Source organism: Trachymyrmex cornetzi, unplaced genomic scaffold, assembly GCF_001594075.2.
Source record: "Trachymyrmex cornetzi isolate Tcor2-1 unplaced genomic scaffold, Tcor1.1 scaffold83, whole genome shotgun sequence".
NCBI lineage: Eukaryota > Metazoa > Arthropoda > Insecta > Hymenoptera > Formicidae > Trachymyrmex > Trachymyrmex cornetzi.
Window position 1 is genome coordinate 1 of NW_017300169.1, and position 14983 is coordinate 14983.

The 14983-nt window shown below is 29.0% G+C and overlaps 3 protein-coding genes across 3 annotated transcripts; 2 read left to right on the forward strand and 1 right to left on the reverse strand.

The window, feature by feature from the left end:
- Positions 1-122: 122 nt before the first annotated feature.
- LOC108768710 (lysosomal aspartic protease) lies at positions 123-2077 on the forward strand (the record flags this gene model as incomplete). The annotated part of the gene is made up of 6 exons (XM_018519246.1): positions 123-247; positions 324-535; positions 1220-1342; positions 1429-1573; positions 1722-1814; positions 1916-2077. Coding segments are annotated over 6 exons (860 nt in total), but the record flags the coding sequence as incomplete, so codon positions are not given.
- A 741-nt stretch (positions 2078-2818) lies between these two features.
- Positions 2819-5721, forward strand: LOC108768786 (lysosomal aspartic protease). The gene is made up of 8 exons (XM_018519352.1): positions 2819-2880; positions 3561-3790; positions 4409-4527; positions 4613-4812; positions 4960-5079; positions 5157-5298; positions 5400-5492; positions 5563-5721. Exons 1-8 carry the CDS (start codon positions 2819-2821, stop codon positions 5719-5721), a joined length of 1125 nt encoding a protein of 374 aa, XP_018374854.1.
- An 805-nt stretch (positions 5722-6526) lies between these two features.
- LOC108768711 (uncharacterized) lies at positions 6527-12403 on the reverse strand. The gene is made up of 6 exons (XM_018519247.1): positions 12392-12403; positions 11708-11983; positions 9898-10180; positions 9106-9436; positions 7636-8002; positions 6527-7096 (listed from the first exon to the last, which is right to left on the reverse strand). Exons 1-6 carry the CDS (start codon positions 12401-12403, stop codon positions 6527-6529), a joined length of 1839 nt encoding a protein of 612 aa, XP_018374749.1.
- Positions 12404-14983: the final 2580 nt, after the last annotated feature.

Genomic DNA, 14983 nt, shown 5'->3' on the forward strand with positions numbered 1-14983 from the left:
ATTATTAAAAATACATATAATTAAATTAGCAGAGTAAAATTAATTTTTGGCGTCTCTCTCTCTCTCCCCCCCCTCTCTCTCTCTCTATTAACTGATATATTTTTAAGAACTTCTTTTTATAGGCTCAGAATCAAAGAAAAATTATGATGCTAGCCAATCAACGACATACATACCAAGTAATACTTTATTCGATATTGAATACGATGGTGATACTATCTCCGGATATTTATGTACTGATGTAGCGTATGTGAGTCAACCAAATTTCACTTAACCACAATTTTAATCTATAAAAGTTTTCTTAAAAACATATTAATTTTGTGTAGTTCGATTTTAATAGCCTAATTGCTATTCAAAATCAGACATTCGGAGAAGCCATAAGCTATGAACGGCGAAAATTTCCGTTTTCTCCGAATTATCAAGGAGTCGTGGGAATGGGTTATTCCACATCAGCTATTACAGGAATTCCCTTTCTTAATAACATGGTTCAACAAGGCCTGTTGTTGCGACCTGTTTTTAGTATCTATATGAAAAGAGAGTATGTATTTTTGGTATACGCCACGTGCGTCTATATTAATGTCTTCTCAGGAAGTTACCGTTAAATGTTAAGAGATTTAATTGACAAAATTTTTTTACTTAAACAATTTGTTTTTCCACATTAGAAATATTGCTTTTTCCATATTAAAAAATATATTGTTTAATGTGTTATTAACTCCAACCTATGATGTGGCTTCATGGTAGATTTTTATCTTTATTATAATATCGACTTTTCCAACGTTTTAATTTGTAGGAATTTCATGTATTCAATTTTTGTTTCTAAACTTTTAATTTATTTCTTATTGTAAAGTAGAACAAGGTAGTTATAACACTGTTTAGCTGTGACAATCGCACATAGGTTATTATATTCAGCGCAATAATTTTCGTTTATGTACTATGTTATACAAACATAGACGTGTATATACGTATTTTAGTTACTTATTGTTAGTTTAGTTACTTATTTGCATTTTTCAATTTTCTTCTTGGCTATATTGATTATACCTGCTTTATCTTAATTATTTGGCTCAAGAAGACTTAATATAGTTGAAACATTCCATACATAAATTATTAATGAATTACTGAATTAATTCTTTGTTAATGTTTCAATAAACTAGTTTTAATCTTTGATCCAATTAATTGCTCGTTTATTTGACTAATTTTATTAAATAATGTATAATTTTTATAGATTCTTTACATCTGAAATAGTTGGTGAGCTGATACTTGGTGATATCGATAGCAGTCTTTATGTAGGCCAATTAACGAATGTTAATGTTACTCGCAAAGGATACTGGCAATTTAACATGAATAAGTACGTGATTATTTTCTAAATTACACTTACATATGTTAATCACGGACTATATGCTAGTTAATTGTTAATGCTATCGTGTACTTTAGAGTTCAACTAGGAAATAATATCTTATGCGAGAATGATTGTCAAGCTATTATCGATTCGAGCAAACCCCGGATATCTGGACCGCCATCGGCTATCGCAGTTATTAATAAATATATCAGAACTATTAGTCCTAACAATCCAGGAATTGTAAGTAACAGATGACACTTCTTGCAGTAGTAATTCTCTTTTAATGATACTAATAAAATAAACCACTGACATAAATTAATAAAAAATGTTTGTATATTACTGGTTATATTAATAGATATGAATTGATAATACTTAGTTTTGTTTGAAGGTGGACTGTAAAATGATTTATAAGTTGCCCGATCTCTATTTTATCATAGGTGGAAAAGTATTCGAACTCACTAGCGAAGACTATATGATTAAGGTAAATATTGTTAAATAACGCCGAGACACTACCGTGTTTCCAGATAACGTTTTAAATTTGCTTTAGAATAGAAACATCATAACGTATTCAATTCATTACAGTCTACGTTAAGCTATGACACATCGTGTATAAGCCCCTTCGAAGATAATAACATTTCGGATAAAGACGGTCCAACATGGGTTTTAGGCAGTCTATTTCTCCGTCGGTATTATATAAAATTTGACATGAGGAAAAATCGAATGGGATTCGCCTATATAAGATAAATAATTTCTTAAAATGTTACTGTTAAATGACAGAAGATTTAAATGACAATAATTAGAAGTTTTTTTTAAAGCATTTATCCTTGATTCTTATGGGTGTTATCTTGTAATTCTTATTTACAATTACCTAAGCGATACAGTTAGATAAATACGTATGTTGTATTTTAGAAAATTAGGACAGAGATGTGCAACATCATTATTTTTACTCTAATGATTTAGAACATCCTATTATTTCAATATAATATTATATTGTTACATAATATTATGAATATGATTAAGTCTATTATAATAAAGTACCTATACATTCTTTTCATAATACACAACTATTTAAGTATGTATGTATGTAATAAAGCATTATATTATTGCTTATATAAACTCATCTTATGAAGACGAATAATAAATATTTTTGAAGATTAATTTTATATCTTTTTTGTTAATCGTTGAATTTATTTGAATATGTCGTATCTACGCGTATTCGCGAAACATAATTTTTTTTTAAATTGAGACCAGTTTAGTGAAAAGAACTGTTGGGATCACTTTCAGAACGCTTTTCACTCTTTGTTGTTATTCTTATAAACACAAGGTACGTAAGTTCGTATAGAAACGGCATTGATGGAGTGCTAATGGTTGATTGTGCTCTTTTTCTCTGTGTGTTTCAATTAAACTGATTCACGAATAAGAATTACAACGCTTCTAAAATCTGGTTGATTTTTATATTTTTAATATTCAGGAAATTCGGGGAACATGTTTCGACTTTTTGTGATGATTGCGATACTTTTTGTGCTGATCAACGCGAAATTGCTAAGGTGAGCATATCAAACAAACGTTTGATTTTAGATAAATGCAATAATCAGAATAAATTTGTAGAAAAATATACATTATGTGTCAGAAATATAATGAAATGTTTCTGAAGATTCCTTTGAGACTTGCATTTTTCATCATGTCTTGAACAATATTAACGTTACAAAAAAGTAATTCACATTTAAGTCCGGATCTACAATAAATGTATTAAGCCTTAAGGCATAAGAAATTGTCCAATTACAGTTGAATACCAGGAAAATTATTCACTATGATTTGTCCATTTCTTGTGACTTAAGGCTTAAAAACTGATTGTAGATCCGGGCTAGAATAGCTAAACATCATATGATACATAAATAAACATACAGTATTTATTTTTTAATACCAAAATATATGTGTGTTGAAGCTTTATTTATACTTTTAAAAAGTATTTGAAGATAACCAATCGATTTGTCCGAAAGTTCTACATACGTTATACGGTACTCGTATATTCATGTATGTATGGTACATTTATACGTATAATATAATTGATATATGTAGTATAAATTCACACAAGAATCATACAAGCATTTAAGATCTAGCTAGACCGTTTAAGGCTTTGATTTCTATAGTTTGTGTTAACACATATACGGTTCTATAATATATTATATTGTTTAACATAATTGAGTTTTCTTTATGTTGCTTCAAGAATTCCACTGCACAAAACAAATTCTACTCGAAGATCAATTGGCATCGATCATCGATGGAGTCGTTCGGCTTTTAGCGTTGTAAGAGAATATTTGATTAATGATATAGATTCTGCATACTATGGCATTATCTCAATTGGAACTCCACCACAGGAATTTAAAGTACTTTTCGCCACTAGTTCTCCACATTTCTGGGTACCATCTATAAATTGCGATGATTTCTCTACTTGCTGTACGTATTATACAACGTTATTTATTTATTTGGCATATTGTTTATAGTATTTATACAAATATGTTTATATTTAATAATATTATATTTGTCTCACATATGAGAATAATTTTAATTGCTTTTTTTATTTTATTGATTGATGTAAGTAAAGTAGAAGTGTATAATAGGAATAATGTAGTAGAATTATGTCTCTTTCATACATATTTCAAGTTAAATTTTTTTAATGTTTAAAATTTAAAGTTTTAAAGTTTCACAATTTAAAGTCACTGAGTAAATAAATATTATATATAGAAATATAAGTTTCACATTTACATACAGCTTATTTTATATATTACGCTTATTCTAAAGGTACAAATAATATTTAATACAATTCATGCGTTGTAGCAAAAAATATAAATATAAATATATTTGATTTAAACTATCGTTAAATATACATATATTTAAATGAATAAAGAGTACGCTATTGTTAAGTTTAAATTATTAAAAAAAATAATAGAATTTAATAATAATTTAAATTAATAAATTATTGTTAAATATAAATATATTTAAATGAATGAAGAAATATTAATATTTGGAAGCTGTTGTATTAACTGATATATTTTAACGAACTATTTTTTATAGACAAATATAATAAATATGACGGAATTAAATCGAACACATACGTACAAGATGATACTCCAGTGGATATTGAATACAATAGTGGTGATTTGTCTGGATATTTATCTTGTGATACAATGAATGTGAGTCATCAAGCAAGTAGTTCGATTTCATCTCAATTATAATCTACAAAAATTTCCTTTAAAAAAAAATATCAATTTTGTGTAGATTGCGGGTCTTAACGTTCCACATCAAATATTTGTGGAAGCAACAAGGATACAGCGATATAGTTCTCATTCGGTGGAATACGATGGTATCTTAGGAATGTGTTACCCCATAAGAACTGCTGAAGGAACGATTCCTGTTCTTACAAACATGAATCAACAAAATTTGTTATCGAGACCCGTTTTTAGTTTCTATCTAAAGCGGCATGTATCTTTTTGTATATATGTGTGTGTGTGTGTGTGTGCGCGCGCGCGCGCTACGCCTATCTAAAAATTTTTTACTTAAACAATTGACGGTCTTTCTATATTAGAAAATATTATTTTATATTAAAAAATATATAATCTGTACAGATATTCTTCACCAGTTGATAGTGAATTAATAATCGGTGGCTCTGACCCCGATCTTTACGATGGCGAGCTTACGTATGTTCCTGTTACCAACGATGGATACTGGCACTTTAAGATAAATCGGTTATTATTTTCTAAAGTACACGTATGTCAATACGCGAATTATATGTCAGTTATTTGTTAATGCTATCATATTTTAGAATTTATATAGGACATAGCAATATATCCTTATGTAATTGTGAAGCTATCGTCGACACAAGCACTTCCTACATAATTGGACCGTCAAGGGAAATCGAAGCTATTAACAGATACATAGGACTTGAAATTAATAGAGTAACAATTGTAAATAATAGATAACTCTGCAGTGGTTCTTTTGTAACAATATTAAATAAATTACTAAAATATACTAATAAATATTTGCTAACATTAAGCTTTGTTTAAAGATAAAGTGCGGCAAGATTTATAATTTGCCCAGTATCTACTTCGACTTAGGTGGTAAACCATTCGAACTTACTAGTGAAGATTATGTTATTAAGGTAAACATCGTCAAATGACATTGTAAATTTTAGAATAGAAACATATTATGCGGCATTCAATTTGTTATAGATCAAACGATATAATCAAACTATATGTATGAGCGCATTTAAGGATACGGTTTTGTATGAGAACAGTCCGGTGTGGATTTTAGGTAATGCATTTCTTCGTCGGTACTATACGGAGTTCGATATGAGGAACAATCAAGTGGGATTTGCTGCTGCAAAATAAATAATTTTTTAAATAATTATTGTTAAATGCCAGAAGATCTAATAAATGACAATAATAAGCGTACAATTAGGTCAATTTTTTTTTAGAAAATTGTTGATTGATTCTTATGCTTATTGCCTTGTAATTTTTATTTGTGATTACTCAAATAATATGTTCTAAGGTATATAATAAGGTAATAAAAAGGTGTATATCATATTTTAGAAAATTGAAATGGAGATATGCAATATTATTTTTATAAATGATAAAATTTTACACTCTATTCTTTCAACATAATATTGTATTGTTACATAACGTTATGAATATAATTAAGTTTATTAAAATAAAGTATATTCTTTCGTATATTGTATATTGATTTCATATACCGACTATTTCTATTTTATTTAAATATAATGTTCCTAAATTATTATTTCATATATTATAAATTTTCTTTTTTTATACAAGTATTATATTATATAATATCATTAATATTACAAATTTGTATTTTAAACATATTTTGAAGATCTTGGACTAGATATTAGATAGTGCTAAATAAATGCAGTAGAGGAAGATAATCAGATGTGATTTCGATGCATGTATGAGAATTATATTTTTCGAATAAAATTCGCTTACAAGTTGAAGAAATTATTTTAATACAAGTTTCAATGATTCGATAAAAGAAGATGCTATATTACACTACATAATTAATAATAGTTAAACATTTCGTGAAGTGTGCACTACATAATTTTATTATTTTTTTCGCAAGATTCAATCTATAAAAAAAAAGCTTCAAATAAAATTTGCATAAAATCGCTTTATTAATTCCAAGCTAACATTTCCGGGATTTCGTTGTTTGGCTAGTTTTTAGTTTCTTTCCTGTACTCTTTTTGATTCCTATTTGGTTCTCAGATCTAGAAACCGATTGACCAATTATCAATTCCAATATGAAGACTATAGTGGCGCAAGTATATCCCATGATGAGAAAATAAAAGCTGAACGCAAGCTGCTTCAGTAACATCACTTTAAAGTCTTTTTTCTTTGTATGATTCCTGCTGAATCTCTCGCGTCTAATTTCCATGACAGAGTCAGCTCGGGATTTTACGATTAAGCCGGCCTGCGTCATGTGTCGAATAATATTGTTCACCCGTTGGTACAATGGCCAATCTTCGCGAGTGACATACGATTTTGTCAACTCTAACAGTATTCTCGATTTAATAAGGTCTTGGCCCTTAATTCTGTAGTGCAAGTGGTGACAGTCCCCCAAGCACGCAGCGTTCGTCGAATTCTCTACGAATTCCTTGCATTCTTTATACGTGACCTCCACGTAGCGCGATTCCAGTACAGTATCGTTCAATAATAATTTGAATTGACGCGGTCCGTATATAATGTATCCGGATTTCTGTAAAAAGAGATAAATATAGTTCAAATATCAAACATATTGTACTACATTTAATATATATGTTTATATATATGTATCAAATGCATTATAATATATTTAATACATATATATGTGTGTGTGTGTGTGTATCAAATATATAAATAAATATCTACATACACACATATCACGTATTATCGATTAGTGATACCGTGCTATCAAGCATCAGTAATTTTATTTTAAGAGGAAAATAGTTTTTATTATTGTGTTAAAGGGATTTGCGTGTGTTAAATAAAATTTAAAACAATTGAAGTTGTAATAAAATAAAAACAAAATTATTAAAGCCATTAGCTTCAAAACCTTCTCTTTTTTATTTAAAGATATATCATTCGACATTCACTATTCTTTTGCAGAACTCCGTATCTACCTCACAAAAGATGGGAAAAGACGACTCTGTTTTCGTTTAGTTTATGTTGATTATAAATAATATGAATAAAAATAAATATTTAGATTTGTCGTCGTGTATGTGAAAAGCGAACAATAAAATAAAACTTTATTATTACCTTAAGACTTTCTATGGTGTCAATATCGCGGTAATAAATAGGCACGGTGAGCAATGCCGACAGGTGGCTTTGGAATAAAGCGTTTATGTTGAGGAACAAAATTAATATCATGCATACAAAAATTCTGGTGGAATTAATTTTTGGCGGATGTAGAATTCCCACGCAGATCACAAGTCTTATCACCTGTAAGCTGGCTTTTATGTACCCCTCGCTCTTCGTGAATAGTACATAAGCCAACAGACACATTATGACTATTCCTACTATCACTTCTGGTGACATAAACTTTATCAGCTTGGTATATTGGGAGACTTTTGAACGTGGTTGTGCTATCACACAGATACCTGTTCTTAGATGGGGATATGTGTATCTGAAAGATAAATGTTATTTATTATTATTATTATTATTATTATTATTTATTAAATATTATTCTACATTAATGTTTAATATTTATTATGAGATATTATATTACGATGGCGTCGGACGATAGTCAGCTATAAAATTTCAAAAATTTTGACCCGATTTTCTCGTAAACTTGACATAATAGAGTTCTATCTTAGATTCGAATTCATAAAATCCGACTTTTTTTTTCAAATGATAAAGACAAATCAAAGGAGAATGTTAAGTTAGGGCCATTTTTCGGCCAAAATAAAAATCGAAGATATACGAATTATATATCATATTAAACGGCTACTCAAGCGGATTAAAATGATATATCGTTTATCTTGGGGAACATTAGAATTATAGGAAAATTCGCCTGAAATTCCGAGATTTAGATATGAAAAAGATTACATGGAATTTTTTAAATAAATACTACACATTTTTTCAGGACAATAGTAACGTATACCGAAGGTATTAAAAGTATTAAAAAAAAAAGCAATAATGTCGCTTTTCATGTTTTATTACAGCTGTTTTCTAATTGACGCTCATAATGCTTGCGACCATCATTTGTTCTTACTTTTTGTTAAACAATAAGGATGAAATGATTCCACAAGCGTTAAAAGCGTCTAGTAATATGCCTGCATATTCTATTCCTACTACGCCTTTGGTATACGTATAGAGATTATAACAAAGTTATGCTACAGTGAATATATAGTAGTTTTATCTTATTGCGTCATACAATTATGAAGTCAAATTGTACATCTTGCAGAATTTCTCTTCTCAAAAAGAAGCTTTTATAAATAATGCAATCCTTATTACTCAATTCTTGTTTTACTTTTTTTTTATTTTTTCAAAAAATGTGATAGCATAAATATGATAGATTTATTTGTTTTGATCACGATTTCTTCCATGTTCTTGACATTTCCCCAAGATAAGCGATGTACCATTCGACTTCACTTAAGTAGCTGTTTAATATGATATATAATTTGTATGTATATCTCGGAACTTTTTCATTTTGGCCGAAAAACGGCCGTAACTTAACATCCTCCTTTGCAGATCTCCCCCTTTCTAATTCATTTATTATTGTCTTACCTGGCTTTCCACAATATAAACAAGCGTCTCGTATTCATGCCAATGTCTATTTTGCCGTCGCTCAGAGGAGCCATCAAACCCTCTAGAGTACCATTCGGTCCTATACCGCCGAGTCCGTAGATACTGCCGTTATAAATCTTGATTGACAGAGACGCTTTCAATTTGTATAATAATATCTTGATGATTTCGCTATCATCGCCGCGAAATTTTTCTTCATCCGATAAACTCGAATCGATTTTTATATACGGTTCCATTTCGACGGCGTTCAATCGGACTTTATAGCCTTGCAAAGTTATCGTTTTATCGAAATTCAGATTTTTGCACATCTCGTCTGTTTCTAAAAAAACAATAATTGTCGTATAAATTCTTTAAAAATAGCTTGTGCTTCAAAATGCAGAATAGTACAAACAATATTAGTAATTTTTTTGGTCTTGGAACATTATTGCTTATTAGTTTTTATTTAATTCTAATAAAGTTTATTTTTTAATACATCTATTTGGAAACATGTATTAGATCTTATGATGCTATAATTATTTTTTTTAATATCGTAACATTTTAAGTCTTTTTAAGTTTAATTAAAATTTCAAATCATTATGTATTTAATATATGTATTTAACATATGTTCGTAACACTCGAATGTAATTAATAATGTGTTATAGGATAACGTAATATCTTAAAGAATGTTTTAAATAAAATTTATATAATATAAATAAAGATAAAATTTCCTTTTACATTAGAAAACTCAAAAATTAATTCGTTTATAATGTGTTTCATCAGACGTAAATGAGTTACCCTTTTCAAATGTTCTTTTCAACATTATCCAAGGATGGCCCTCTCGTCCTTTCATGCGGCCTACTTCATTCCAATCGGCTGGCGTACTATTAGAATACGGATTAAATGTGTAATACACAATTCCTTCGTGTGGATCGATGCATGGAAATATAACAGAGAGCAAGTCATATTTCCATGCCATCCAGAGAAATGAACGAGCGTTTATACAACCTCGTGTTTCAGTTTCCCTATCAACTATAATATAAAATCCATCCGGATTCGCCCACGGTGAATCTTTTGTTCTCTGTAATGAAAATATGAATGGTGCGACGAAACTATTATATCATTTTTACTTAGAAACAAAGTTGATTAACCTTCGATTGATGAGCAGAATCACTCTAGACCCAAAGTATTTTGAGTATTCTCTAATTAATGGATATTCATTAGTTTTTGAAGGTTACTTGTATATTTTTTTTCATCGCAAAGGTCTAAAAAATCAAACCCAAAAACTGCTATTTTTTAATGTTGTTTTGTGTACTATATTTTATTTGGAGAATTCAATAGAGTTAAAAATGATTCAGCCACACAGTTCTCCAAAGAGTATCCGAGGGGGTAACCATTTAATGTAATCGTGGGACATAGTCCTCGAAATCATTATAAAATTCATATGAAATCTCTATGTATAATCCGATAATTACATATGCAACCACGATAAATCATTGTATAATATTAAATAAATTCGTATATTTTACCAAATGACTTGATATGTAGTGAAAAAAATTATTTGTAATCAGATGAAATCATATGATGTCATGTAACTTGTGGGACAATATTTCAGCTAGTGGTTACCCCTCGAGAGTATCCCTTTGTAATGTTAATATTCTTATGAAAAAAGTCAAATTTTTAGAGAAAGATTTGCTTCCAACAAGAAAATCTAAATTAATCAAATACTTATACAGAATTAATACAATATTTTATATACAGGAATTTGTTTTCGTGTTAAAAATTGGATTACAATTCGAGCCGTGAGGGCGGGCGCGTTGTTGTGTAGCAAAAAAATCTCTTTCCTACCAATGGTCTGGTCGAATATATTGAATCCTTTTGTAAAGATCAATGGAGAGAAAGAAATTTTTTTGCTGCACGACACAGCTGGAATTGTGACCCAATTTTTAGTAAGAAAACAAATTCCTGTACTTCAAAACCCTCCATAGTTATTTGATTTAGCTCTGTTTGCCTTCTTTCTGTTTTTTCAACTCAAGTAATTACACATGAAGGGAGAACGCTACGACGATTTAAAGGATATCCAAGCTAATATGAGATGCGAAAATTAAAGAGAATTTTAAAAGAAGCCTATAAAAAAGTTTCCAAAAGTTATAAGTTGAATATTATAGTCGATGTATTGAGTTATAAGGAGATTATGTAGAACATGTAAAAATAAAAAAAATTTTTTCAATTTTTTAAACCCCATACGGAGAGAATTTTCTTTTAAAATTTACCTTGAAAATATGGTAGTTATGATACAATACAATATTTTAAAGATTTTTATCATACACTTCAGTAAAATTAATTAAACTTATTTTAATATATTTTATATGGTATACTTTATTATAGTTTTATTAATGAATGAGAGAGATTTACACTAAAATTCTTCAAAATACAATGTTGTCCCACGACTATCATATTTTCAGGGTAAACTCTAAGAAAAAATTCTCTCCGTGAAGCAATCGCGAAACTTTTTAGACCGACCGTGTATACAGGTTTTGAAAAGATGTGTGTGAAATTTCTATAAGAATTTAAAAACAGTTTTATATCATGAATATATTATTTTCACCTGCAAAATGGCTCGCAACATGGGCTGGGAAGATGCTACTAACACGAAGTTGTGCGATTTCCGAAGAAAATGGATGAAGTTGTAACTCACGTACATCTTGAAGGAATATCTTGTTAAAGTAAACTTTTTCAGGGCGTTTAAATGAGGACTTGTCTCCCCTATTAAAGCTACTGGTACTCCAGCAAAGAACGCTTGTCTAAGAAATTCACTATAATCTCCACCTAATAGTGAAGTTAGTTCTGATTCTTTTAGACGACATCGGTATAGAATTGTGACCTACGAAATTAATACGATTTCTTTATAAAAAAGAAAGTTACGTAGAAAGTTTTTAATTAAACGCTTTCGTGTTCTTAACCTTTCACCGGCAATGTAAAATTTTCGATCATTGTCTGTAACCCGGATCGTTGAGGTCTACAGTAGATTTTTTATTGTTTACAATTATCTAAAATCTAAAAAAATGTTGTATATTTGTGAAATCATTAATAAACTTTTACCATAATTGAAGCCGAATTGTATTTTATTTATTTTTACAAATTTAAATACGAATAAGAGTTTTAAAAAAACATGATATTGGTTAAAAATTCATAACAGTTATATGAATGAATTAAAAAATTCTTTTACATTCCAATTGATCCTTGTACATACATAATCTCAACATTTATCAAGTTTTTTAAGAAGCAATACCGCAAACCCCATTATCTATTTTCTTAAGATTCACAATAAAAAAATCGACTATACCTTAAAAAAAGATCCGGCATTACCGGTGCAGCGTTAATAAAAGAAGAAATGGTTTTGATGAATTATTTTTAAATACGAATCTGATTCCCTATTGCATACTATACAGTGGTATGCAAAAAATCTCCGGTCAGAAGGATTTTTACGTTTTACTTAAAAAACAAAAACTAAAGGAATTATAACTAGTATGTAAAAGTCATTAAAAAAAAAGGATTAAACTTTCGAAAAGATTATATGTACCTATCACTTTAACTTTTACATATAGGTAATTATAATCCATAGAATTTTAAATCACACGCACTTCGAATCATTTTGCGGACATTTGGTTTCTGAGAAATATTACATTAAAATTTTCTATTTTTTAAACATATCTACATAGATTGATTGTCAGTTTTAATAAAGTTATTAAAAAGGTTAAAATTAACCTTGACAAATATACGTACCTGAGTAGAAGAAGGATAAAACTCCCTTCTCGCTTATATATACGTATGTATGATACTTTGCAATATTGATTTTGTTTTGCAATGTAAACGGAGGGCTGTGTAGAGAGGATAAATTTTGCTTCGTGTAGAAAGAAAAAAGAACGAATTGATGATACATTTAGAATGGTATAATTAAAGACTTCTCTTCGCACTGTATGCAGAGCGGTATGTGAACAAAGCCTTTTTCCCGCCTATGTATGTACATTTGTCAAGATTAGACATTCTCTAATTAATAGGGTTGCCACAAAAAATGAATTTTAAAATTCCCTAACTTTTCCAGAAGAAAATGGAAAATTTTCCATGCCCAATAAAAAGTATGTAAATTTTAACAGACTCGAGGATTGTAGGAAAGCAATATTATTAAAAACAACGCAAAATAAAGCTAGTAACATAGTAAAATTTTGGGTGCAAATTCAAGCCAGCAAAAAATAGTTTTGAAAAAAAGAATGCAGTTATGACGAAAAAGAAGGATCAAATAAAAATACTGAATAAAATATAAATTTTAATTATTTTGTTAAAATCGTTTAAATTGCGCAAGTTTTGAACGTATTTGACTATAAACGTCATTTTTTATTGGTTTTTAAAAGTTTTACAACAAAACCAGCTGTATTCATTCGTGTTTTTAAAACAATTATTTACCAATTTTTTGTTAAAATTTTCAAAAAAAAATTGTTAAATAATTATTCTAAAAAAATATCATTGACGTGATTAAATAGAGGTAATTTTATTGTAAAACTTTTGTATAAAACATTTTTTTATATCTCGAATATTTTTCGAGATATAACGGAAAAAGCTGAAAACCGCTGTATACGTAAGAGGTGATTTCACCCCTTCAAACCGTTTTTTAGCCACAACTGATATTTTCTAAATTCATCTCTTTATGTAAGCTACAAGTTCACAAAGTTTCATTAAAATCAGAATTTAACACCTCGAGAGGTTCCCTTGTTAGCCGCAACAGCATACATACACAGTGGATTTTCAAACTCAATTTTCTCGGAAACTAAGCAGAAGATCGAAAAAGTTTATTCTATATATTTTGTTTATTTTTTCACAAGGAATCTCACGTCGTGCCCGGTTTTACATATTCGGCCGGACCCTGTATATCTACATATAATATGAATAATTTATTCAGAATATAATCTAAGATTTGACTAGCATTTTAGATACATTCTCGGAAATTTATCTTACCATTGCAGTGACTACATCTTTGTACGTAAATTTTTCTTCTGTCGATGTGTTATTATTAATAAGACGGTGAGAAGACACACTTACGATTAATAACGAGAACAAAACATAGACAGATACATTCGACATGTTTTTTTTCACTGTGAAATCGTCACCGTTCTGATGGAAAATGATTGAATGTTGGACCTGTTTTACAATATTGTTTTATGAAGAGATAAATTTCTTTTATTTTTATCAGCATAATCGCGCGCGATCGTGTTTAGATAAGCGCGTGTCACATTTTTACTTTCGTAATATTTCTCTCTCTCTCTCTCTCTCTCTCTCTCTTCTGTCTATTTAGGTAAATAATATAGCATTGAATTTGACAACCTGTTATTACATAAGATATTATAATGTTGAAAGAAACAATACCTCCAGTAACGTCATTCTTCTTTAGCATACATGATATGATACGATGAACGTGTTGTCTCGATGTAATAAAAGAGTTAAGCACAATAGCATCTAACGCGACAATAGAGTTTAACGCGATTGAACGGACTGAAAAATATCTAACTTCTCTTCGTTACGCACTGTTTATGTAAGTCTGTATTCATTGCACAACCATATAATCCGCATATCTTTTTCGCGTAATATTCTACTTTACTTTTATTTTGTTTTATATATATTTACTCAAATTACGTTTATACATTAAAAAAGATATTTTATATTGTTGTAAACGAATTATTTTAATTTTATCTTTCTCTTTTTTTTAAATGGAAAAGTTTGCATTTTTTCTAATATGATATAACTATATTTTCGCAAATTTATCGAAAGCAATAAAGTAATTTTAATCATAATTAATATTATCAAATAACATTATATATATATATATATA

What these genes read in the sequence shown, in the direction of transcription:
- LOC108768711 (XM_018519247.1), bottom strand. An exon ending in TGTTGCGAGCCATTTTGCAG is followed by an intron (nt 10,181 to 11,707) that starts GTGAAAATAATA and finishes TTTTCATTACAG; the next exon opens with AGAACAAAAGATTCACCGTG. An exon ending in GAAAAGAACATTTGAAAAGG is followed by an intron (nt 9,437 to 9,897) that starts GTAACTCATTTA and finishes TTTTAGAAACAG; the next exon opens with ACGAGATGTGCAAAAATCTG.
- LOC108768786 (XM_018519352.1), top strand. Translation starts at nt 2,819, where the DNA reads ATGTTTCGACTTTTTGTGATGATTGCGATACTTTTTGTGCTGATCAAC. An exon ending in CGATGATTTCTCTACTTGCT is followed by an intron (nt 3,791 to 4,408) that starts GTACGTATTATA and finishes TATTTTTTATAG; the next exon opens with ACAAATATAATAAATATGAC. An exon ending in GTGAAGATTATGTTATTAAG is followed by an intron (nt 5,493 to 5,562) that starts GTAAACATCGTC and finishes AATTTGTTATAG; the next exon opens with ATCAAACGATATAATCAAAC.